The 25,767-nt window shown below is 37.7% G+C and overlaps 2 protein-coding genes across 2 annotated transcripts; both read left to right on the plus strand.

The window, feature by feature from the left end:
• Positions 1-1,130: 1,130 nt before the first annotated feature.
• LOC145772180 (NADH dehydrogenase [ubiquinone] iron-sulfur protein 4, mitochondrial-like) lies at positions 1,131-8,489 on the plus strand. Its single transcript, XM_082584028.1, has 4 exons — positions 1,131-1,228; positions 5,686-5,866; positions 7,190-7,362; positions 8,015-8,489. Exons 1-4 carry the CDS (start codon positions 1,182-1,184, stop codon positions 8,196-8,198), a joined length of 585 nt encoding a protein of 194 aa, XP_082440154.1. The 5' UTR covers positions 1,131-1,181; the 3' UTR covers positions 8,199-8,489.
• An 8,938-nt stretch (positions 8,490-17,427) lies between these two features.
• LOC145772015 (nucleolar complex protein 3 homolog) lies at positions 17,428-24,655 on the plus strand. Its single transcript, XM_082583820.1, has 8 exons — positions 17,428-18,000; positions 19,133-19,285; positions 20,094-20,409; positions 20,784-21,024; positions 21,644-21,823; positions 22,196-22,360; positions 22,992-23,154; positions 24,502-24,655. The coding sequence occupies exons 1-8, from the start codon at positions 17,508-17,510 to the stop codon at positions 24,636-24,638; spliced, it is 1,848 nt and encodes a 615-aa protein (XP_082439946.1). The 5' UTR covers positions 17,428-17,507; the 3' UTR covers positions 24,639-24,655.
• The last annotated feature ends 1,112 nt before the right edge of the window (positions 24,656-25,767 follow it).

A 25,767-nucleotide genomic window follows, 5' to 3' on the forward strand; every position in this document is an offset into this window, starting at 1 on the left:
TTGGTACAAAAAAGCAAACTCTCTCCCGAAACTATATTCTCTTTAAATGCCGAAACAAAGGAAATAATTTGTTTTCCCTGCTATGACTCGAAGTTACTTAGACATCGACTTCCGATTTTGAATCGAGAAAACAATGATGTAATAAGGTTGCGAACAGTGAACGTAACACCGAGACTCCGGGTCCTAAATACTCCAAAACTACGGCTCCTGTACACCTCTGGCAGCCATACGATAAGCATGAACTGAGCTATCAAGTGTTGCCAAACACTTTTGCTAAACATTGCATAGAAAGTCACATATTGATCAATCACCAAAAGCAATTAATTTAGCCAAATCAGTTCTCAAAAAGAGCCAAATCGCCAAACCATAAATATGAAGCCAAACGTCTTAAAAAATTGCCAGATTTTTGGATTTTGGTGATGAATTTGCCAATATGGCAATCCTGCTCCATAAGATCACAAAACAAGAGCGCCGCGCATGGGCAGTGCTGCTCCGATACAGCTGCGAGAAGAATGCATTATTGCACAACGCGCAACAAACACGCATAAAACATGACACAAACATGTGCAGAGAAATAGACGGCAATTAGAAACAGAAATTTCAATACAAAAGTAACTTGTAACTGTTAAAAAAGTGCTAAAATAGGAACTAGTTACTTTTGTAACTGGTTACTGCCCACCTCTGCATACACACATAGGGTTGAAATAGTACAGTAATTCTTCAAATACTGTGTCCAAATTAAGCGGAAAATTGTCTGAATTAACGGGACTTTTTTTACGTGCAATTTTTACTTTTGTTCCGTTCTCGAGCATTTTGGCCGAATAAAGCGGTTATCCGGTTAAGCAGAGTCGACTTTATTTTGTATTGCGGTTTATGCGACTTGAGTGTGAAACAAGTTTGGTATGCATAGAACGTAGCTTGAACTGACACACGTTAAGTAGTATGTAAGTCTCAGTCTAGTTAGTCTAGTCCCTCTTCTTGAAGTCTCAGTCTAGTCCCTCTTCTTGAAGTTGCAAATCTTAAAGGGGGTTGTCGTGCCGACTAGACATCTCCCTATTTGCACCCCTGATCTCTTGGATGCTTGCCATATAATAAATTCTTTTTTTAATAACTTGTTTTTTTGCAGGGATTTGTTGAATATTTACAAGAAGCTGATTAATGGTAGATTAGCCTATTTAAATATGCAGGCTTCTCGACTTTTTTTGTTGAATGTACATACTGCTCAAAGGTGAGTTTTGTAAATGGATGCAAAGGCAGAAATTGTATCACTGAAAAAATGTTACTGTACTAATATTTTTTGGATAGAGTGCCCGCTTGACTAAAACAGTATCATCTGTCTAAACATGTTCACCATTCATATAAAATCACATACCGGTAGTGTATTATCAACGATGGGCAGTGGTGCACTACTTTTGTAACTTTAGCCGTGCTACTTTTTGTCCAATGTAGCAGTAGTGTGCTACAATTGCTACATTCTTTCAGTCGCATTTTGCTACTTTTCAATTGAAAGTGAAAAAAAATGAATCATTTTTGGAGGTTTTTTATGGAAACAATGCATGAAAAATCAAGGCAGAAATAAATTGACTGTTAAGAACAAGTGAATTTGTACACATTTGACGTTCACATGACGCGTTGCATATTCGCATGACACAAACTGTACATACATTGGTATGTCCACACCGCATTTGGCTACAAGGGTAAGGGAGCACTTAGATTTAACTAATTTGAACAAAAAAAGTGCAATTTAAGATCATATATTCGATTGCCAAACATGTTCAAACAACAAACCATCTGTGGAGTCTTTTAGAGTTGTGCGTAAATGTTCCACTAAATTTGATACGAAAATCCACGAGGCTTTGCTCATAAAATGTTGCAATCCTCGCCGCAATACGCAGTTGTTTGCCGCATGTGCTTCCTATCTCCTAAACGTTTTTTTTTTCATAATTTGTTGTTTAATGCACTTTTTTGCCTTGCTTCATTAACCACCATGTGATGTGCCTTTCTCCTCTGCTTTGCAGTTTCATTCTTGCGCATTTCGTTTTCAATTCATTGTGTAGATCAGTTATTTTCGTTTCTTGAAAAGGGCTAACTTGAGTATGGCCGAAAACGTTCGTAGTTTATAGTTTTATGTTCACTCTAATGTATGATGTTAAATGGTACCCGGTCAATTGGTCGACAGACATTTGGTCGACAGACATTTGGTCGACAGTCATTTGGTCGACAGAACGATTCATTTTAGGGTTAGGGTTAACTAACCTAACTCCAACCCTAACCGTAAACCTAACCCTAACTCTAACATAAATGTCCTGTCGACCAAATGTCTTGTCGACCAAATGTCTTGTCGACCAAATGTCCTGTCGACCAAATGTCTGTCGACCAAATGTTCTGTCGACCAAATGTCTGTCGACCAAATGACTGTCGACCAAATGTCTGTCAACCAATCGACCGCCCACCATATTAAATGGCGTGTGGTTGCTTGGTTTTATCTGTCTATGGTTAAAGAAAATTACCTCTCTACCAAAATTGTATGATTGTTAATTGTTTCACAAGTTTAGATTGAACATTCTTTTTCAGCATAATACTGGGGGTTTACTGTGGTAATAATAGCAGTTTTTCACGAGCTTTTAGAACACAGTTCCTAAGTTAATATATATGAAGAGCTTGTTTCCAAAACCGCTTACATCCACTTTCGTGATTTCGAGATTTCTTTCCACGAAAAACGTTTATGCGCGTAATAGGGTGTAACAAAAAAAAAAAGTTATGTTTGGTTAGCAATTTTCTAATGCCAAATGGTCTAACTAAAAGAATGACAAAAATTTTTTTGAAAATTTGTCGTTTTAGCAAGCCCCACGGCCCGTTACCATGGCAATCGGCCCGATTTCACGAATTTGGTCTAACTCTGGCTACAAATGTCGTAAAGAGCTAAAATTAGTGTCAAAACACTCGGAATAGCCAAGTTTATATATCACTTCAAGAGGAACTATGGGTCTAAACCTTTTATTTTTTGAGATAATAGCCAAAATGTGATATTTCCATGGTTTATCACTATTTATTTGCAATTTCTGCCTTGTATGACCAGACAAATAGCAACATATTATTATTTAACATTTATTTTACTTAACGAAAACATTTTTGCACCAACACTTCAAAAAAATGGCATAACCAAAAGAATGTCAATCAAGGTAATAAGCATGATTGATATATATCCTTGCAATTTGTGATCTATGTCTTGATCATCATGCAGCATTTTCTTAACCAAGACGTCTTTCATACACCCAATCAATCTTTCACAACAAGTATTGTTGTTGCAGAAAGCCAACCAATCGGCTTTAATTCCTCTGGTTAGACAAGGTGAAGTTGCAGACGAAGCATTCAGGAATGCAGCAAGTGGTCGGTTTGACCACAGTAAAGTCTTGGTGTCAGGGTTACGAGCAGCCAAACGAGTTATATCCATGTCTGCATCTAAAACTCCAAGTGCAACTGTTTTTGGATTTAGCCAAGTAGCAGCATGGTCAATGAAACAGTTATTTGCAGGTGATGATGCTGTTGATGCTTTCATGAAATCCCTGATGTTCAACACCACTTTTGGTCCTTGAATGGTGCTTGGATTGAAATATATTTCAAAAAATGATGGGGCATAGACATCCACTATAAACTGGACAATGTTGTTCAATGAGATTTGTTGCTCAGCATTTAAGTCTTGAATGCCAAACAGCTTGATTCTTAAATAGCCATTTGCAGATGTTAGCCATCTAGCATGGCCAATAGTTTCCTGAGCATAGAAAAGATATTTCTTCATGTTGCATTTGCCTGTTGCTTTTTTTTCGAAATGTAGCACATGCAAGCACCAATAGACATGCCTGATCATCTCGAATCATGTTGTCTCTTGTAGTCTGATTAAGAGTGTAGTCAAGAATATGTGACAAATAATCCCTTGCCTTTGTTGTTGGAGTGACATCACATCTATAAAGCATAATATTAGCTAAAATGCTATTCAAATAATGAACCATTTAATAATAATAATTATAATATTGAGAAAATACTTCCCCTTCTTTGAACACTGCTAGAACAGCAAATCTTTCTTTACCGATCACCTTTTTGCCGTTAATTGCAATTTGAAAACGTGCATTTTTCAGCTTGTCCGCTCCTTTTTCAGTAGCTTCACGACACAACTTCTTCTTTTTTCGATAGAGTGTCATGTGGCTTCGTTTACTACCAACCCTTGACAAATTTTCAGCGGCATCATTTAAAATATCACTCGTTGATCGCAGACTGATATTGCGCTTGTCGCTTATCTTGCATGCACCAGAGCTAAAGATCGATTTTTGAGTGGCTTTTTCTTCATACTCCAATTCCATGCTGGACTTGCTTGTGTCACCACCTCCTAATCCATTTGATGATTCTTCCGACAGTGACAGCTAGTCATCATCAGATGAAAAAGATGCCTCTAGACTTTGCCCTGCAGTATGACAATTGCGAAGAATTTGGGTGTTTCTTGATGAAACCTGCATATCAACTTCCCCTATTCTCATCTTTCGAATGGTTTGCTGATCCAAGAGAAATTTTAGTTCTCTTAGATTTATTCTGCTTTCCATCGGGCAAGAACAAAGAACTTTAGATTTCCAAGGATCAGCACATGGAATTGCCGATTCTTCAATAGTGCTGTCGAAGGGAAACACACATTTACGTGATGATATGTCGAACAGCATTTCACAATCCTGTTCAAATAGTTTAAGCTTGTCTAAATATGATTGGGCCATGGCCTTTTTTGTCTTGATCTTTAAATTTTTTCAACTTTTTGACAACTTTTTCAACTTTTTGTCCCCCAAACTAACAATATGATATCCATGATTTCTTAATATCAAGTTCAAGCAACTTAGCAACTTCTTGATTGGGAGATTGATATGAGGGTCCTTTACCTATTTGCAACTGATGTTGTTGCCAGAAATAGCCACGCAGAACCTCTCCTAAATTTGGAAGACTGCGTAGTAATTTTCAAGTGTTGTGAAACATTAATAATGCCAATTAAGCATATTTTGATGGTATAACTGCTGTATTTTTGGGCTGGTAACTAAAAAATGAAGAAAATTTGACATTTTGGCTATTATCTCAAAAACTAAAAGGATTAGACCTATAGTTCCTCTTGAAGTGATATATAAACTTGGCTATTCCGATTATTTTGATACCAATTTTAGCTCTTTGGGACATTTGTAGCCAGAGTTAAACCAAATTCGTGAAATCGGGCCCGATTGCCATGGAAACAGGCCGTGGGGCTTGCTAAAACGACAAAATTTTTCAAAAATTTTTTTGCCACTTTTTTAGTTAGACCATTTGGCATTAGAAAATTACTAACCAAAACAAATTTAAGAAAAAAAGTCTAAAAGTGTTACACCCTAGCGCGTAAGTGGTTTTGGAAGAAAACGCAATTTTTAGTGTCGAATTTGAAGCAGAAAGAGAAGGTTTTGGAAAAAAAGGAATGGATAGTAGCTAACTATGGTAATACTCTACCTAATGACACTCTAAACTCAATTTTGGTAAAATGGCGCCTAAGCGGTTTTGGAAACAAGCTCTTCATATGTTTAATGACTAGTGAATTATGAAAAACTGCTATTACGAAAGCTTGAAAGTTTTGTTGGTAGGCCTAACTTGCACAATAAAGCTCTTTGCATTTTTTTTTTTTTCAAGATGCCTTTCAACAAGCAGTGTGTCGTCAGGCATGCGATGTCACACTCCTGGTTCTGTAGATAATACAATCAGGAAGAGGAATAGAGAGATGGAAGACTTGAAGAGGAAAGGTCATTCTCATCACCATACTGTTGATTCAGAAACCCAAGCTGTTCGGCTGCAAATCACCAGCTCAGAAAATGTAAAAATGTGCTTAAATTTATATAATTTTCTGTGTATGTTTGGTTGGTACTAAAAAGTCTTGCCACAGAATTTAAGGTACCCGGTCATTTGGTCGACAAGACGTTTGGTTGACAGGACGTTTGGTCGACAGGACGTTAGGTTGACAGAACGATTTAGGTTAGGGTTAGTTAACTAACCTTAACCCTAACCTAACCATAAAATGAATCGTTCTGTCGACCAAATGTCTTGTCGACCAAACATCCTGTCGACCAAATGTCTGTCGACCGTGCACTGAATTTAATGTGGGTAACTTTACATGAACATACTTTGTGCCTACCTAGTTGAATATAAAATCAAATATAGTTATTACTATCTGAATCCTTACCAGCCTGTTTCACCTTTAACGGATCATCAGAAGTATCTTATTCAAATAGAATTGTTGAATATATATAATTTTTATAATATTACACTTGTAATTTTGTCAACTGCTTTCAATATTAAAAGACAATAACAGCGTCATGCAATCATGCATAGCATAGGCTTCCAAAGCTTTGGTTCAGATGCTTTTTGATGATGTAGTTATTGTCTTTCAAAATTTTAGCACAGCCCATTTAGTGATTGTAACACGTATATATACGTATATAACGTATAGGTTGAAAGCTTTATACGTAGACTTAGGTGGAGCCTTTGACGTATAGCTTTTAATTTTCTGCTTATGTGTTTTTCAGTATGAGCCTGATGATTGTACCTTGCAGTACATGAAACCAATGGTAGCGCAAACTTTTTGTAGTTGAAAAAATAATGGTTTACGTTATATATAATAGTATATATACGCATACACGTATACGTATATATACGTTGTACGTATATACGTATAACACGTATATATATATATATATGGGGTCTGCTACTATTCGGCTGCAGTCTTTTTCGTCTGGTTCGTTGGATTTACTTAAGGATTTTGTTGGATTACAGAAGGATTATGGTTGGATTTTCAAAAATTTGCCAAATAGTGAACAAGACGAGAATGACTGTACCCGGAATAGGGAACTAGCCGAATCGGACCAGCCGAATCAGACCAGCCGAATCGGACTAGCCGAAACGGGCCATTCCGATATATATGTAACACGTGTCGTATAGCTTGTACGTCAAACTTAGCAGTACCTTAAGAATTTAGATATGAATTAGTGCACTGCATTTTTATCACTAACGGCAGCTGCCAGAGTTTCTGTTCTTGATGTAGTGCAGGTCATGGTCTGATTTGCCTTGGCTAGGACCAATCAAACAACATCTAGTTGACTCAGATAATGAACTCTGACTAATCTACAACACTCTTGGCTAGGATGCAGCTGTGCTGACTGGAGTACCTGAAGAGCATGTTGTGAATCGAAAAGTGAGAATATTCAGACCAGCTAAAAATGCCATGCAGTCTGGAAATGCTAACACAAAGCTGTGGAAAATCGAATTTGATAATCGAGATAGATGGGAGAACCCGACAATGGGATGGGGATCAAAGTAAGTTAATAAGTAAGTTAAATAAGTTAATCCATGCATAAATTCTAGATATGACGGTTCTTCTATTTTTTCTCTTTGCAGCTCATATTAAACGTCTTCCCAAACTGGTAACGTTCTCCCAATGTGACTTCCCAGTTTTTTTGTATTTATCACCATCTCATAGTGAGAAACAGACCGTAGGCTAATTTTTGTTTTTTTCTAATCAATCTAATAAAAATAAATACAGAATTTTAGTTCAATTATATTTCAGTTTGTCAGGCAGTGTTGGGCACCCCAGTATTCATGTGTCAAGCCCTCGCGGCCAAATGTACAACTTTAATCTCTTTGCTGCTAAGACAATAAATAAGTTTTCTTTATGCTGAAGAAATATGGAAACTAACATTTTGAAGCTTATACTTTTCTTCCTATAACTCTTTCTAATCCTGCCAAAATCATTCCCGTTTTTATTTTGAGAATTCATGTCCGTTCAAATATCACATGACGCTTTCACAGGTTGTCAGAACTGCCACGTTGTATAATGAATAGCATACAGTAGATTGGCAACAACGTCACTAAGGATGTGAAAACACACTCAAAGATGACTTCACCTCACCTTGACTAGTGGACCTGACTATTTCAGCAACTCAGATAATTTAAATTTTGTCCTTTGTAGCGCTGATCCATTGTCCAACATTTCGATGGCGATGACATTTCACTCGAAGGAAGATGCAATTGCTTTTGTGGAACGACAGGGTTGGAGTTGCTTCGTGGACGAAGCCAAAGAAAAAAAGATGCAACCAAAATCTTACGCCATAAACTTTGCTTGGAATAAGCGAACAAGAAGAGCAATGAAATAGTGATAGTGTCGTATTATTTGTTTTCTCCAGAGAGTTTTTGTATATTGGCAATAACCTGCAAGTACAGCACGGGAGATATAATGGTAACTAACCTGCAAAATGATTAGATTCAAACTGCATTAGTGCGACGATTTAGTCATGTCATGTAACGGAAGTAGGCTACACCAATTTACAAAGTAGCGTAGGCTACATGTTGGAAACTACATTTCATATTTTGAACGATATCGACAAGTAGTTCTTGTTTTTACATTTAAATAAATTATACATCAAATCTACCATTTCCATTAAACTTTTGAGTAAGTTAAATTATTCTGTTGAAGTTAGTCCGATAACTCGAGGCGCTGTGCTCGTCAGAATTACAGTACTATTATTATTAAGCTCGTCAGAATTACAGGCTATAAACAGTCTAAACAGATCTTCATTGAAGAAAAAGGAAATATAAACTCTCATTAAATAGCTAGATGCTGATTAAGTCATGTAGCTTTTTGGAAAACGTTATTGCCCTGTGGTTGCTACGATCGATTCATCGACGAACGTATTTTGAAGCAACGTAAATTTGGGCAAGCTCTTGCTATATTGCCAAGCTGGTTTTACTATTTTGTGCGTTAGAACTGAGCAGGTAACCTAATTCTGTACAGAACGTGATGGTCCGACTTGGTCTATGTTCGATTGGCTTAGTTTTATATTTCGTTGTTTTGGATAAGGACAGCTTTGTCTGATGCTATGAACGATTTATGACCAAAGTCAACTGAAGTCCCATTCTTTTGACATCACCACACAAAACTTTTGAAACATCTAAGATTGGGTCAAAGAATGCAAACAATTTCTATTTACAAAACAGAAATGAGAGCTACTTTGAGTCATTTTTATCATACCCAGGGGCGCCGGAACGATTTTTGACTGGGAGGACAGGATTATGAAAACAGGACAGTTCTGTTGCTGAAAGGCCATTTTTTTAAGTTTTGAGATAACATATAGCGATAATGCTCATCTATCAGCTCATTATCGAGTAATGATACAAGTGTCCAATATACAAAGAACAATGGCACGAAAGGGCATCGTGCTATATTATAATAATGTAACCTACTGTGATACAGAATTTTGTGTCGTGAATAGGCTATTATTTTGAGGCAGAAATAAAAGATTATAATTTGGCTAAAAGCGAATAGCTGAAATTGTTATATCGTATTGCAAAATGTGCAGTAGCTTACATAACCTTAAATGGGCACCATTGCCCTCCCTGCCCCCCCTATCTACAGAAAAATTGAGGGCAAGAGGAGCATCCTGACCCCCCACTTCCGGCGCCCCCAATCATACCCCAAGATAAAGTAAACAGGCCTACGTGGATTCTCTCGAGCTATGCTCTTGAGCAATGTGTTTCAGGAATGCTCTTCGTTCAGCGGCACCTAGCCTACTGAATGGAATAAAATATATTTGCATCAGACAAGCTGTACATATTCAAGACAACAAAATAATACACAAACTTCTGTACCGTACACAAATAATCTCTGGAAACTGGCTCTGTGAATCTCGGTAACCGGCTCTGCGTCAGTGGTTCAAAGCCTCTACAACAAGTATGCGAAACTGTTAAAATAAAATGATTGATTGATTGCTAGGAATAATCTATGCATTCTTTTGGAGGCTTTGCCTATCCGAGGATAAACGTTCAAAACCCAACAAGGTTCAAATAAGGCTTTTTTAATTTTATAATGGCAACACTAATCGATTCTTGATTGATACAGGAATTTGTACTTCATGCTTCTACCATAGATATCTTACATATAGATATGCAACTCAGCAATCGTGGAATTATCGTCACGCTCGACTGACTTTATGGACACAATCAACAATCAAGGTTGCCAGCTTGGCTAGCGTATCTATGGTAGGCTATTATTGTACGGTTTGGGCTTGGCGAGTGGCGGCTTTTGAGCTCCTTTGGAATATTTTGTTTGGCGTATATTTCAAATTTTCATTCACAGAATAGCCTACTATGAAAAATCAAGACAATAATCTTTCTTCACGTAGGTTATGCAACTTCTGTTTCATGATCGTTGGAACTACCATTTAAGCTTATTTCCAGTGACTCATTAAAGCTTGTTGTAGGCAGTTTACAAACCTGAGATAGAGGGGCGCCGGAACGATTTTAGGGTGAGATATACGGTAGCGATAATGCTGGGCAACTCGTTCGTTTTCCCGCTATTAGCCATGAAAGTCGAAATGTGAGACAGATGAATAATTGCAATAACTTGAACAAGAAACGAAAGGTAAATTTCACATTCATAGCATCACAATCTGCCGCAAAGTATAAAATGTGTCCACGGGATAATTTGTGTGGGCCTACTGTAGGCTATAGGCCCTATAATTTGGCTAAAAGCGAATAGCAGAAGTTGTTAGCCTATATTGCAAAATGTGCAGTAGCTTACATGACCTTAAAAGGGCACCATTGCCCCCATCCAGAGAAAATTTGAGGGCAGGGGGCATCCTCCCCCCTGCTGAGACAGCTTCATTAGCATCACGGATCCAACCGCCAAACCAAGACAATTTTAATGTTTGGTACACACCATAACTAGGCTACCAAATGCTATAGCACAGCTTTCGGTAGCCAGCAGTAACTTTCATTTTGGTAACACTCAGTAGATTAATTGAATAAAACTTCAGCTTGTCCTGGAACTACAGCTCCAAAAAAGGTCTTTACCTACTTATCAATGGTTCACAGCCTTGTTGTTAGGCATTGTCGGAAATTTTCAAGCATTTTCAGGGGTTGTCAGGCATTGTAGAATAGCTACTTTTAGGCATTGTCTAGGATTTACAGGCATTGTCGATCATTATCAGTGGTTGACGGGTTTGTTAGGCATTATAGAACATTTTCAGGCATTGCCAAACATTTTCAGGGGTTGTCGAGGATTTTCAGGAGTTGTCAGGCATTGTAGAGTAGCTACTTTCAAGCATTGTCGGGAATTTCCAGGCATTGTCAAGGATTTCCAGGCATTGTTGATCAATATCAGTGGTTGACAGGTTTGGTAGTCATTATGGAACATTTTCAGGCATTGTCGAACATTTTCAGGGGTTGTCGAGCATTTTCAGAGGTTGTCAGGCATTGTAGAGTAGCTACTTTCAGGCATTGTCGGTAATTTCAAGGCATTGTCTAGGATTTAGGGGGGGGCAGAGGGTGCAGGTACCCCGGACCCCCGACTTTTAAAGGGCCCCCTACGTGAAAAAAATGTGATTTTGTGTTATTTTTTTTTCTTTTAGCTTTCGTGGTTTCTGCAAAATGCTGTGCAGTGCTGGATTGATGCTACTGTAGACGTCGAGGGGGTGTTTCGCGCCATAGGCGAATTTTTTTTCACGGGGGCCCCTGATCTAAAAGTGCCCCGGGCCCCCCATCACTTAAATCCGGCCCTGTGTGAAAATGAAATCAGTTTTTTATCAGATTATAATCAAAATCAAATATCGTAGTCTGAAAGTGCCGCCCCCAGACGTGCCGCCCGGGGCGGTCCGCCCCTCCCCCCCCCTAGCTACGCCACTGATTGTCGGACATCTTCAGGCATTGTCTAGGATTTCCAGGCATTGTCGAACATATTCAGTGGTAGATAGGTTTGTTAGGCATTGTCGAACGTTTTCTTGGGTTGTCGATCATTACCAGGTTTTGACAGGTTTGTCAGGCATTGTCGATACTTATGATAGCCAGGTCATTTAAACGCTGCTGTGTTTGTGTATACCGTAAATACGTTTACATCCTACGCAAAATAGAAAGGGATCATTCTGCTGCGCATGCAGAGCTGGGAATGAAAATGCATGAAAATGTTCGACAATGCCTTACAAACGTGTCAAAAACCAATAATGATCGACAATGCCTGGAAATCCTAGACAATGCCTGGAAATGCCCAACAATGCCTAAAAGTAGCTTAATCTAAAATGCCTGACTACCCCTGAAAATGCTAGACAACCCCTGAAAATGTTTGACAATGCCTGACAAACCCATCAACCACTAATAATGATCAACAATGCCTGGAAATCCTAGACAATGCCAGGAAATTCCCAACAATGCCTGAAAGTAGCTACTCTACAATGCCTGACAACCCCTGAAAATGCTCGACAATCCCTGAAAATGTTCGGCAATGCCTGAAAATGTTCCATAATGACTGCCAAACCTGTCAACCACTGATATTGATCGACAATGCCTGGAAATCCTAGACAATGCCTGGAAATTCCCAACAATGCCTGAAAGTAGCTACTCTACAATGCCTGACAACCCCTGAAAATGCTCGAAAACCCCTGAATATGTTCGATAATGCTTGAAAATGTTCGACAATGCCTCACAAGCCTGTCAACCACTGATAATGATCGACAATGCTTGGAAATCCTACACAATGCCTAGAAATTCCCAACAATGCCTGAAAGTAGTTAGCCTACTCTACAATACCTGAAACCCCTGAAAATGTTCGACAACCCCTGAAAATGCTCCACAACCCCCCAAAAAGCCGACAATGCCTGACAATGCCTACAATGCCAGACAATGGGTATTTAGAGGTACCCTCTGTGACTGTGATTTGTTTTCAATCGCCAGAATCTCCATAAAGCAGTCCATGCGGAACGAGAATGTGACGTCATCACAAGCAATCCATACGTCAACTTGAAAACGAAGAAAGTTTTATTTAAACAAAAACCAAAAAAATATATTAAAAATAAAGTTGTTTTGCTGTGCCAAGTTTGAAGTCAATGCATACAGCCATAGCTACGCTATTAGCCTTCAAACATCTTTACGCACCACTGAGTTGCATATCTATATATAAGATATCTATGCTTCTACCCAGTGGTGCCACTCCTAGTGTTTTTCCACTAGGTCTAGTGTTTTTGGATTGCATCTAGTGTTCTAGTGTTTTTTTTTGCTATCTAGTGTTTTTTTAGCGATTTAGCGCTATGTTGGTGTGCATAAGTTTGGACAGTGTTCAAAGTAGCCCCACTTATTTTTTATTTGGCTGCATCAATGTGTTTGCAGCACTGCTTTTCAAAGTGCACAGCAAGTTTTTTCTCTGGTTACACCCAATAATGACCAAATTTGAGATATTTAGCATGATTACTTTTAAAAAATACACACAAATAACTGAAAAGTGCTCAAAATAGACTAAAGTAGGTAGCGTAGCCTAGGCTACCTTGTGGTAGGCTTGCATTTCGTCGGCTTACATTTGATGAGTGTGGACTGTGGAGTTCTTAGACTACACTACCTCAGAGACTGTGAGTAATATTGCGTTTTTGACAATATATTTGCAAAGGCCAAATTTGGGGGAAATTTGAAAAATTTGGGCTAATTTTGTTTGCCCCCCAAAATTTTTTACTCTCCCACGCCTATAACTTCAGGGCTCTCACTTTCAAGGAAATTCAGTTTTGTTTTGAAATGTTAAGGACTTTTAACACTCACTAACGCCATTGGCTGTCATTTTTGTACATTATGCATGTAAATGATCGAGTATTTATAATACTAGTGTTTTTTTTGTGAATCTAGTGTTTTTTTTCAGTCAAATCTAGTACTTTTCCATGACAAGAGAGTGGCAACATTGCTGCTACCCAGTGCCCAGTGGTGCCACTCCTAGTGTTTTTCCACTAGATCTAGTGTTTTTGGCTTGCATCTAGTGTTTTCTTAGTGATTTAGCGCTATGTTGGTGTGCATAAGTTTGGACAGTGTTCAAAGTAGCCCCACCTATTTTTGTTTGGCTGCATCAATGTGTTTGTAGTGCCTTTCAAAGTGGACAGCGTGTTTGTTGTCTGGTTGCACCCAATGATGACCAAATTTGAGATATTTACCATAAATAATTTAAAGAATACACACAAATGATTGTGAAAAGTGTTCAAAGTAGACTAGCAAAGTACGGTAGGCAGCGCAGTCGGCTTACATTTGATGAGTGTGGAGTTCTTAGACTACACTACCTCAGAGATTGTGAGTAATATTGTTTGACAATATATTTGTAAAGGCCAAAATTTGAAAACTTTGTTTGCCCCCCAAAATGTTTTACTCTCCTAAGGCTATGATTTCAGATCTCTCACTTTCAGGGAAATTCAGTTCTATTTTGAAATTTTAAGGACTTTTAACACTCACTAATGCCATTGGCTGTCATTTTTGTACATTATGATATGCATATAAATGATCGTGTATTTATGATACTAGTGTTTTTTTGTAAATCTAGTGTTTGTTTCAGTCAAATCTAGTACTTTTCCCTGACAAGGGAGTGGCTAGGGATGGGCAAAATAGAATAATTAGCTATTCTAGAATATTCTAGAATACTGAAACCGAATATAGAATACAGATATGTATTCTAGAATAATTGACAGTTTTTACCATCGACACATTTTAATGATTTTTATGACTTTACAAAAACAATGAACATCACAAAAATTGCTTATCGCAGTGTAACTTTCACCAGTCAAACGAGATCTCAACTTGGTGGCAGTTAAACCTGCACTTGAAAAACATCTCTCTGAAGAAGCAGATGTAGCAGGTACACAAAAATATTTTGAAACTAACTGACAGAAACAAGAAAATTGGTTTTTGTTTTGCTTTCCATCAAACAAGGGCGTTTTGAAGAGATGTAGTGAATGCTTTCAACAACGTGAGATATGTATCTATTTCTGAAGCAGGGGAAGCCAAATTTGCTGATTCATCTTCACTACTGCAAGCAGCATCTTCAATCCCACAGCTCAACAAGTCGTCCATGTCAATGTACTGGCATGTACGGTATTACAGGCCCGTAGCCAGCCGGGGGGCCTCGCCCCCCCACCTAAAAATTGTTGCCCCCCTGGCAAAATCCCAACATTCTCGAGCAACAGCTACAATTATAATGATTTTTTCCATTTAAATTTTTTCGGCCCCCCCCCCCCCCTTGCTCTGCGGCAGTACAGTAAAAGCTAAGACAAAGCCCCCGTACGTACTTCAGCAGGGAGGGTCGCTAATTCGCACACCCTGTGGTCGACGTTGCCCTGCATACGAGAGTGGGAGGCGGGAGCCCACGATGTTAGCGAAGGCAAGTCGACTGTTGTATTCTACCAGAAACAACTTAGGTTTGTGGTACCGAAATAGAGAAAAATCCTAAAAAGCGGATTAAGCTGTTTCGTACTACACTTCCGCAAGACTGTGAGGACTACAAAGCGCTTGACAAGAAAGATCTCTTTAATGCGAACAATGAAACTCGTGCGTTTTCCGACGCCGCATCGCACTGAATCGATAAACAATTCTACTTTCGCTGCAGCGAATTCGTTGCGATCAAACGGACTATTACGAAGTGGATCGTTAAAGCGGTTTCAATTATCCGATTTCATATGCATTTTGAAACCGGTTAGACTCTACAACCGGTTATTCTATATTCGGTATTCTATTTTGCCCATCCCTAGGAGTGGCAACATTGCTTCTACCTACTTTTAATTTTTACATGTGGTATCTGAGATGCTACTCGCTATTATAGCGAATTCGATTCTGAATAAATTACACTAAGAAATTAGATTCTTGTGCAAATACGTGCATTTGATAAATGCAAAATAGCTACTAGAAATAGCACCTAAATGAACGGGCGCCACAGTGCTCTGCACCTAAATATCCAGACGCCACAGTGTGCGCGCCTATTTGACCAGCGCCTAACTGTCTGCGCCTAAAAGACTTGCTCCCTAAAATTTGAACCGGTTGTAATAAAAGGCTAGGACCAGTCTCAAAAGTTTTGTTTTGAAAAGTTAAGGTAGGAATGTATCAGTTTCAGAAGTATCAGGTGTATGGATAGGCCCATTTTGGCCCAAAACGGCCTATTTGGCCTATCGTGATTGTATGAAATTCAAAATTTTACCTTAATAAGTTTGAAACCGGGATAATTTTTTGTTTAAAGCGTTATGATTCGAGTTAGTACTTTCAAATGAATCATATGCATGTCTAGTTGTAGAAAATTGATTGATTATATGACAGCATTACATTTAAAATCAAAGACGTTTTCGGTAATCTTGTAAAAATTGAAATATAGGCATACAGATAGTCATTATAAAGCATTTTCAATTTCCTTGCCCATGTTTGCTCTTTTGAAATATAAATATATGTAGCCTACGTGTCAGTTACCAATGCGACGTATTATATATATTCAGTATATATACTGTGTGGAGGGGAAGACTTCGTTCTCGACAGACAGGCCACACCCTCGACATGAGGATTAATTCATGGCCTGTATAATCAAAATTGGTTGATGATGATGATGACTGTATATATACTGATAAAATAATAAGAACAGGATCCTATGTAATATTAAATGATAGTTTGTTTGTTTGTGCATTTGCAGTTTGTGTATTATTTTGTTGTTTTGTTTTGGATATGAACAGCTTTGTCTGAGGCAAATAAATAATAATAATAGTTATGTTTCAAAGGTCCAATGTTATGGAAGTATTGTGTAGTTCCAGATATCAAATTAGTTAGTGTTTTTTTATCTTTTCATTAAGAGCTTCATTCAATAGTTGAACTGTTTCATTTGAAACACAGTATTTGATTCGGGCAGATCTGACATACAACACAAGTCGACACATCCAAGGTATTATGTATGATCTGATAAGTATCAGTAACAAGAAGTTCAGGATTTTCAGGGAATCCATATTCCTCCATCTCTACTGTTGCCAACCTTCTTGAAGTATGTAAGTAGTAAGGCATCATCAATCACAACTTCAACAATGTTAGCAAGGTACCAGTGTTATTCGCTTCCTTCAATCCAAATGGCAGCTGCGAACTTACCAACTTGATAGGCTGGTGCTGCAGAATCAGATTCCTGGTCATTTGATGTTGAGCTTGAATTTGCCTCTGTAAGCAAATGCATAGCAGAAAGAACACTTTGGAGGTCTGACATTGCTATAGTTGCACATGAACGTGAATTATCTAACTAGCTGATAAGGTTGTTAGCATAGTCTTCAAATCTGGAATTTTTACAGTGTCGTTTCAGTCGGAATATTGAAGCACTTGATTTTTGGAGAGAGGCATGTCTTCTTTGCATAGCGAACTTCAGTGCAAAGTCTTTTGTTCTTTATGTGATCTGTTACAGCATCACTTTGAAGGTAAGCAGTCACTTCCTTAGAAGTGGTAAAAGGCCCTGGTGGATTTTGCGCTTTCAGGAAATCTAAATCAGCAAGTTTACTTTGCTCTGCTCTGATATAAACTATATATATGTAGTAGCCTACCGTATGGTATATAATGATTTTATTTTACCTATGTAGAGTTGTAAACTGTGTTGTATAAAATTATAAGATTTATTTTGCTTAGTGCTTTTATATTTCTCTTGCTGCTCTGTATGAAAGAAAATGCAAAATAAGAAAAGAAAATTTTCAAAAGTTGTGAATGAAGATGACGAAAGTGAATTGCTTGAGTGCGAGAAAAAGCCACGATTTTTAAATAATCAATCAAAAAATAACAAAAGAATCAAAGTGAGAAATCTCCTTCCCATCAAAGTTTCTTCTGGAAAAATTGTTCAACAGACATATGAAGAAATAATAGAAGATGTGGAAGAAGAGCCAGGGGAAGATATGCCAATTGTTTCTGAAAAAACAATTCCCAAAAATGAACCACTTAAGTCAGCAAGAGAATTATTGGTTGAACGAAGAAAAATTATTGAGCAAAAGAAAGCGCTTATTGCAAAACTTGCGTCCGACATAGTGGCTGATCCTCAAGCAAACTTCCGGAAAATTAAGCAACTTCGGTTGATGTTGGAAGATCGAGATTCTCCCGAATCATTAGTTACTGTAAGAAAACTGGCTACCGCTTCTTTGGGCTGCATCTTTGTAGACATCATCCCAGGTGATTAACCGTAACACTTTGTTTATTAATAACGTTGTTGTCATTTCTAAATTTCTACCAAGGTTAGTAAAAATATAGAGCAATTAAGATGCTATTTGTGTAAATTATTATGGCTATTTAAGTTACTGTGGTTGAACTTATATTAAGTAAAACTACTTTACTTTTTAAATGTGCTTTTAAGTATATTTATAATATTTATTTATACAGTTACCGGTAGTCATATAACTTCATAATGGTGTGTAATGAAACAAGTACTGCAGCCTATTTTTTTCTAATTTACAAGAGATGCAGGCCTCGAAATATCCGGCGGTCATGGCGGACATGACCTCCGGAATGACCTCGAATGTCTGCCGAAGCCGACTCATTGGTCGGTCATAAATGACCGCCGCAAAATTCTTGACAAAAATAGAGCTAATGCAGCAAAAATATATTTTAAATTTGAATTGTTACAATTGTTTGTGTAACGCGAACAAATACGGAGCTGAAACAATAATAGTGCAGGCAATTCCTTTAAAGATCACATTAAAGTGGCTTGGTTAACAAGCTGATGGCAAAAGTAGCCATTTTTACATCATTTCAACACCTTGCAATGTTGCCTTGAAATAAAGTTGTCTGAACTTTTCGGCAGGATATGTATTCTATTTTAACAATGAGGGTTATTGCGTTACATTGATCGTTTGTTAAAAAGAAACGTCACAGAGAAGCAAGTCTCAGCTGGGCTCCGCACTTGCTTAGGCGAATGTGGCGACCTTATTCACGCTGATACTGATGGAAATAGAATTTTTGCACAGAAGGGAGGGTGTTTGACACATTTGGTCAGTTAATTAAACCATCAACTATTGCAGAGTTATTCTGTTGTAAAAAACCTTCTTCTACAAACACGACCACACAATACTGTAGTGTGATTTTGTGCTAAATCTACATGCAAAAAATATGTCCGGTGGAGATATTAAATGTCCGCTGAAAGGGCCAGTCCGGTAGGACATGCTTGACCGCCGGAAAAAAGTACAAATTTCGAGGCCTGAGATGTAGCATTGGTTGTTTCTTTACCATAGTGAAATGGGAATAATGATGCCTCACGAAATAGTTGGTTTTGATGGTGTTGTGATAGCTAACTAAAATATATTTTTAGGTTACAGAATTAGGGAGAGGACTGAGAAAGAAAAACAAGTGAAGTTAAGTAAAGAAGTAAAATCCTTGACTGACTTTGAAGAAGGGCTTTTATGTCAATATCAACTCTTTCTTAAATTGATAGAAAAAATGATACAACGCAGAATACGACCTGGTTTGTCTTCTTTTAAATGTATACTGTATATTTTATATGACTAATGACAATTACAACCCTGCCAGAAAAATCGGTCATTTCTACACTGTCGATAGACATTGTATCATTCTAAAAATGACAGAATTTACTGTCTGAGAATGAACACCAAATTGCTTGTTTTGCCTTTGGCGTTTATTCTGTGCATTCCATAGATATGCACTACTGGTATTATTGTGATCACATCAGATTAAGATGAAGTGTCATAAACAACAATTTGCAGACTGTTCAGTTCACAATGCCAACCAGACTGTTGTCACAATGTCACAATTGTCACATTGTGTGAACAATGTGGTTCTTCAACAGTTGCGCTGCATGCTTCATGTCTTTTGATTACCGTATGTCATTGTGTGACGGAAGATTCAAGCTATTAGAATAGTTCTCCGCAGTTAACTGGTTTATTGAATAGCTCAACTGACATACAATTAACCAATACTTATTCTTCCTTTTAAATGCTTTTAGTTAAGGGTTTCAGAATTAATGCGATAAGATGGATTGTACATTTACCTGGTATGTGACTAATTTCTGTACTGGTATTGGTAAAAACAGACTGGTGGTCAACTGGTCATTGGTTATGCTCAACATTTTTATTTTAACTGTCCATCAATGGCCTATACAAATTATGTAGCAATCATCACTAAACTTTATTATTTGCCCACGAATGGTTTTTACTTGAAATGGAAAGCTGTAAAATAAACAAAATTAAGAAAACTCATCATGCATAAGAGAGGAGATTGATCTTCACTTCATAATTTTCCCTTTTATTTTCCAGGAAAATCGATATTAATTTCTCCTGAAGCCTGTCGAAGTTTGGGTGAAATTGCCATCCATGCACTAACGGACTTATTCAAAAGTACAAGTCACTTCAACTTTCATGCAAATATCACCGGGGTGTTGGTACGCATTGCAAATGACGACAAAGACTGCACAATGCGCAAACTTTGTTGCGATGCCATGAGCACTTTGTTTGGTGACGACAAGCAAGGAGCACCCTCGCTCAATGCTGTAAAGGCAATGGCTCGTCTTGCAAAAGATAGAGGACCTAGAAACATAAAACCTGAGTTTCTCAATTCTCTCCTGAGCATGAGGTTTGTAGAAAGCCTATTGCTTACTCACCAAATATATTATATACGGTACCGGTATATCTCTTTGAACGAAGCAGGCTAAACTTGTATTTTGTGATACAGTAGTTAGTTTTTTCAGTGATGGTTTATTACCTTTCTATTCATCTCCATTGATTTTAAAGCTGTTCTAAATTATTTAGACATGTTTTTCATAGAATGGGTTGCTGTGTTTTTGGGTACAGGATTGTGGTAGAATAATGTTCGCTATACTGTATATCTCCATTTTACTTCAAAGAAGCCTGGTTTTTATCTCGAAACATTAAGGTCGACCGGCTTTGTTCAATAAGAAACGTAATCTATCTAACTGAAGACGAGACAAAGCTTCTTTGTATTTCTAGAATCAAAAATGTGGATTACTCCATGATTGGTGTTGGATTAAATAAAACAGAAAAGCAAAAGAAAAAAGAGGAAAAGAAAATGATGTCAAGACGCGAAAGGAAACACATGAAGAAACAGCAGGGTTTAAATAACGAGTTGAAAGAAATAGCAGCCACAGAAGACAAAGATGAACGTACCAAAATCCACACTGAGATCGTCCAGCAGATATTTTTGATTTATTTTAGGATTTTGAAGCACAAGGTACTTTTCATTTATTCATTTGACCGTTAGCACGGGCTCTTGTCACGACTGAATAAAAATTAAACGTAATTTTAATCATATAAGAAAGACCTGGCCGAGGTTGCTGTTTGATTTGAAAGTGATCTTTCAATTATGAAGATTTGTTCGATGTAATCCAAAACAATGTGCCAATTATCTTGTGCCTTCAGTACTGGGTTTTTTTGTTTTTTTTTCAGTCATTTATTGGTCATTGACCGATTTTTTAGCAAAATGTCCGAAAAAAATATAGTCAATTCTGTCAAAATGTCCGAAAAAAATATACTCAATTCGGTCAAAATGTCCGAAAAAAAATATAGTCAAACGTTTGTCTTTTCTCAGATAAAACACGACAACGTTTCTCAGCGAAACTTAATGTTGTGGCTAGTCAGGAAGTGCAAATTTTGGTTTGTATTAGCTACTTGAAAGGAAATATTTTCCTCAGAAAAAATGACCGAAATAAATACAAAATGACCGAATTTTTTCAAGTCATTTCGGACAAATGACCGAAAACTCTCAGCGAAAAAAAAACAGCTTCAGTACATTGCATGTGATATCTGGGTTTCAGACATGCCTGCCTAAGAAAACATAAATTATTTTTCAGAACGGCCAGTCGAGTGACTGTCGCACTATCCTGCCAACCGTACTTGAAGGGCTAGCCAAGTACGCTCACCTTATCAACATCGATTTTTTCGGAGACCTTCTTAAAGTTCTGCAACAACTAATCTCCACTGGAACAATGAATGAAAGAGAAAATCTGCACTGCATTTACACCGTTTTTCAAGTAGGAAAAATGCTCTTGTATTATGTATTGACTGTATGTTTGCTTTTTCTGTTTCTAATAACGGAAAAAGATGGGGTTGGACTATGTCAAGTGATGAAATTGCATCAGTGGGCGACGTATTATTACACTGGGGAACGCAAGTTTTGAAATCAGCACACCAAAATTAGCTTAAATCAAGTGAAAAATCAAATTCAACGTTTTTTTTCAAAATTGATCAAGGATCGTTTATTCTTTTCTTTTTTTAAATTTACGTTTTGAAATCTTACAGTCTCTGCTTTTGGCGTAAATAAGAGAAAATACTAAACGTCCTAACCTATCATACATCTGCTCTTTCGTTCTACAAAACTGCTAGGCTAATTCTTCTTTTTGCAGATATTGTCCGGGCAAGGCGAAGTAATTAACATAGATCCCGTCGAATTTTATAAGATCATGTACAAGGTTATCCCGGAACTCGCCACGCAACGGAAACATGAGCAGAAAAACCTAGACGTCATGATAAAAAGCGTGGACATGATGTTTTGCAAACGAAAAAAACAGGTATTTTTCTGGATGCTGTTGCAGTGAACTGTACGTATTAAGTTTCTCGATTTAAAACTGTGTTTTTTGCTACCATTCTGTTGGACTCGTTGGCTTGGTGTGTAACTTGCATGAAATATTGTCAATGATTAAACGAGGCTGTTCACTGTTCACCACATCACCACTCACCAGGCATCTCATTCAAAGGATTATACACTTATACAGTGTCGTGTTGATCCAAAAGTAACATAAACTATTGTGATAATCTGACTTTCATTTCGACATTTGGTCAATTTAACGTTACGACTCTGTCAGATAGACATTACCAGGTCTTCTGTTTGCTGAAGCTGCTTAAAGTGCTAATGCCTGGTCGACGAAACATCGAAATAAGTGTTTATTGTACCAAGAAGTCATTTCTCACTTCTCAGCAGCAAATCTGAGTGGTGAGAGCCTAAATGCACGACGCTCGGAAAGGTTTCAATTCGATAGCACACGGTTTGGCAAGAAACACAAACATGATTGCAGATGAGCACAAAGATTGCTTTTCTTGCCTTTCTGTCTACTTAATCTAAATTTTCGACCACCGAATTTTCTACGGAAAAACGACATAAGTCAAACAACCAAGTTCATATGCGGTATTTGCACTTAACAGGTCACCCTGACGTCATTGTGTGCGTTCATAAAGAGACTGATGACGTTGTCAATGCAACTACGTCGGCCAAACCATGTCGTCAGTGTATTGAATCAGGTTGGAAAGCTACTGGACAGCAACAGCAAAACAAGTTCCTTATTCGACTCGGAGTCATCTCAGCTAGGTTGGTTTGCATGTTGTTGGTTGTTGATTTGCATTAAATACTCGTGATGTTGATGTTATTTGGAAATCTTCGTTAACTACAGCGTGAACAGAAAGTTCTTGGACATTTTTTCATTTTATGATTAAACATATTAAATGTCATATGCATTTTAATATGCTAAATACCTTGCTTACCTCTCTAAGCATTAATTGTAAGGTCTAAAATGAGCCAAAGAGAACCCATCATTCAGCTCCATCGCGCGGGGAAACCAACTCTGAGATCATTAAGCTCTTAAAAGTTGCCAAATCCACCGTTTACCATGTTGTGAATAGATTTAAGGAACTTGGTACATCTGAAGATCGTCGTAGGAGTGGAGAACCTCGCACTGCTCGAACAAAGAAAGTAATTAAGGCTGTCCGAGAAAGGGTGAGGAGAAACTCAAACAGATACATCCGTCAAATGGCCAAAGACATGAATGTAAGCAACACTTCAGTGTGAACAAGTTGTCTCCTTACAAGATGATAAAACGGCAGTTTCTTACACTTCTCCAAAAGCAAAGGAGACTTGAAAGAGCACAGATTCTTCTCAGAGACTGAAGGCAGGCATGGCAAGAGATCTTTTTTTTTTCAGACGAAAACTCTTCACAATTGAAGCTCAGTTTGATAATCAGAATGATAGAATCAATGCAAACGCAGATATTAATGATTCTGTGAGAACAGTTTATGGGCGTCAAAAACCGTTTTCTGTAATGGTGTGTGCCGCCATCTCGAAAACTTAAAAGTCTCTTCTGATTTTTTGGAACAAGGGGTTAAAATCGATTTAGATCGCTACACCAACGATATTTTGGTTCCAGCCCTTGAAGAGACGAAGAAACACTACAAAGATCAGCCCTTCACATTCCACCAAGATGCTGCACCATCCCATACATCAAAAAAGAATCAGGACTGGTGCTCACGTCAACTTTCAAGATTCTGGAACAAGAAAATGTGGCCTCCCTCATCGCTTGATTTAACACCAATGGAGTTTTGTGTGTGGTCGTTATTGGAGATAAAGGCCTGTTCCGTTGCTTACCCAAGTGTTGATGCTCTGAAGCAATCACTCCTGTGGGAATGAGCCAATACACCTCAGGATTAGCTACGTGCCTCGATCGAAAACTTCCGACAAAGAATTGAGAGAGTTATCCCAGTGAAGGGCGGCCACATTAAAAATAAATAAATTTCTAGTATTCTCAGCTCTCATTGTGATACCATTTTGATGAAATTTTATTTATTTTCTAGTAATAAATCTTTGGTAAGTTGGTCCAAGGACTTTCTGTTCACCCTGTAGGACTGTAGGTGTAGACTAGAGCAATCACTTTGTGTTGTTTAGGAACCTTCCAGGCGGACATTGAAGACCCGGTTCATAGCAAAGGACATTGCGCTGTCATGTGGGATTTACATCTGATGCGTCGTCACTATGTGCCGCAAGTGAGCCAATCCGCTAAGAGACTGCTGAAGAGAGCTTGAAATAAATTGCCACATCAACCCAGCCTGTATTGTTTCGTTGAGTGGAACCAGTGTAGTTCAGTGAAAGCAATAGTTTGAGCTTCCGTAAATTCAATGAAACAACATTCATAAAAAGCTGTTCGTCTTCAAAACAGTTTTTTAAACTTATAGAGAATAGTTCAGTTTCTTTAAAAGGTTTAAATATCACGATGCTTTTGTTGGTGGCGACAACAGCAAAACACACACACAAAATCCCTAATTTCATCTGCCAACCCGATTTAATTAATTGCTTGTCAATGTAAGAGCGTGGTTGGGGTTAAAGTATTCCAATCATAGACTCCTTAAGTAAAGGACTGGAAACTGACGATCTCGGGGTTTTTAACTTGAGTCTGAATGATCAACTTGAGTCCTGGTTTAAATGACTTCTAGAGAAGCTAGAAACACTATCTTGGATTTCATATTAGGGTTTTTGAGGATGGCGAGTTCAATAGTGTTATTTTCAACACCGTTTGAGGTCATTTTCAAGGTCAAAATATTATATTTTAAGGTCAAATTACAGAATTTTGGTCATTTTTGCGTCTAAATCGTAAAGCAAAACTGTTTGAAAGAAGTTTGTGACGAAATATGCTATTACATAAACATCATATGTATTTCTCAACACTATGGCTATTATCTAAAAGAGTCAATGATTACAATATAATACACAAATTGACAATACATAACAAGATTACACTATAATAGACAATGTCTATCACTAGTTGGAAAGCTTTTCTTGCCCCCTGAGGCATCCCAAAGGCTTTTCTTTGTCACTTACATTGAGGACATAAGCTTTCAATTGAATGTTAGCTAAAGTAGTACAAGCAGCATTAGCCTATACTACTAGCTAAACGTGCATCTACAAAGGATAACAACTCAGCAATATGAAACCGGCAACGCATTTCAGTCTTGCCATGCAAATTACAGCTTTGATTTCAATAAATTGTTACGTCACAAAGGCTTTGGAACCGCAATGTTTTGCTAGGGCATATGAAATCACCAAAATATTTCCGAAAATAAACAAAAAGAACTTACGCAGTGTAGAAAAAATATCTTACACAATAGATGCAGTAGGTGCACAATATCATATTTTGTCACAGACTTCTTTGAAATA

Source organism: Aplidium turbinatum, chromosome 6 (genome assembly GCF_918807975.1).
Source record: "Aplidium turbinatum chromosome 6, kaAplTurb1.1, whole genome shotgun sequence".
Taxonomy (NCBI): domain Eukaryota; kingdom Metazoa; phylum Chordata; class Ascidiacea; order Aplousobranchia; family Polyclinidae; genus Aplidium; species Aplidium turbinatum.

Excerpts from the sequence above, each read along its gene's own strand:
- LOC145772015 (XM_082583820.1), top strand. The coding sequence starts at position 17,508 with ATGCAAAATAAGAAAAGAAAATTTTCAAAAGTTGTGAATGAAGATGAC. Across the intron at positions 18,001-19,132 it reads CTTTGTAGACATCATCCCAG|GTTACAGAATTAGGGAGAGG; the intron begins GTGATTAACCGT and ends ATATATTTTTAG. Across the intron at positions 23,155-24,501 it reads CTCGGAGTCATCTCAGCTAG|GAACCTTCCAGGCGGACATT; the intron begins GTTGGTTTGCAT and ends TGTGTTGTTTAG.
- LOC145772180 (XM_082584028.1), top strand. The coding sequence starts at position 1,182 with ATGCAGGCTTCTCGACTTTTTTTGTTGAATGTACATACTGCTCAAAG. Across the intron at positions 1,229-5,685 it reads AATGTACATACTGCTCAAAG|ATGCCTTTCAACAAGCAGTG; the intron begins GTGAGTTTTGTA and ends TTTTTTTTCAAG. Across the intron at positions 5,867-7,189 it reads AAATCACCAGCTCAGAAAAT|GATGCAGCTGTGCTGACTGG; the intron begins GTAAAAATGTGC and ends ACTCTTGGCTAG.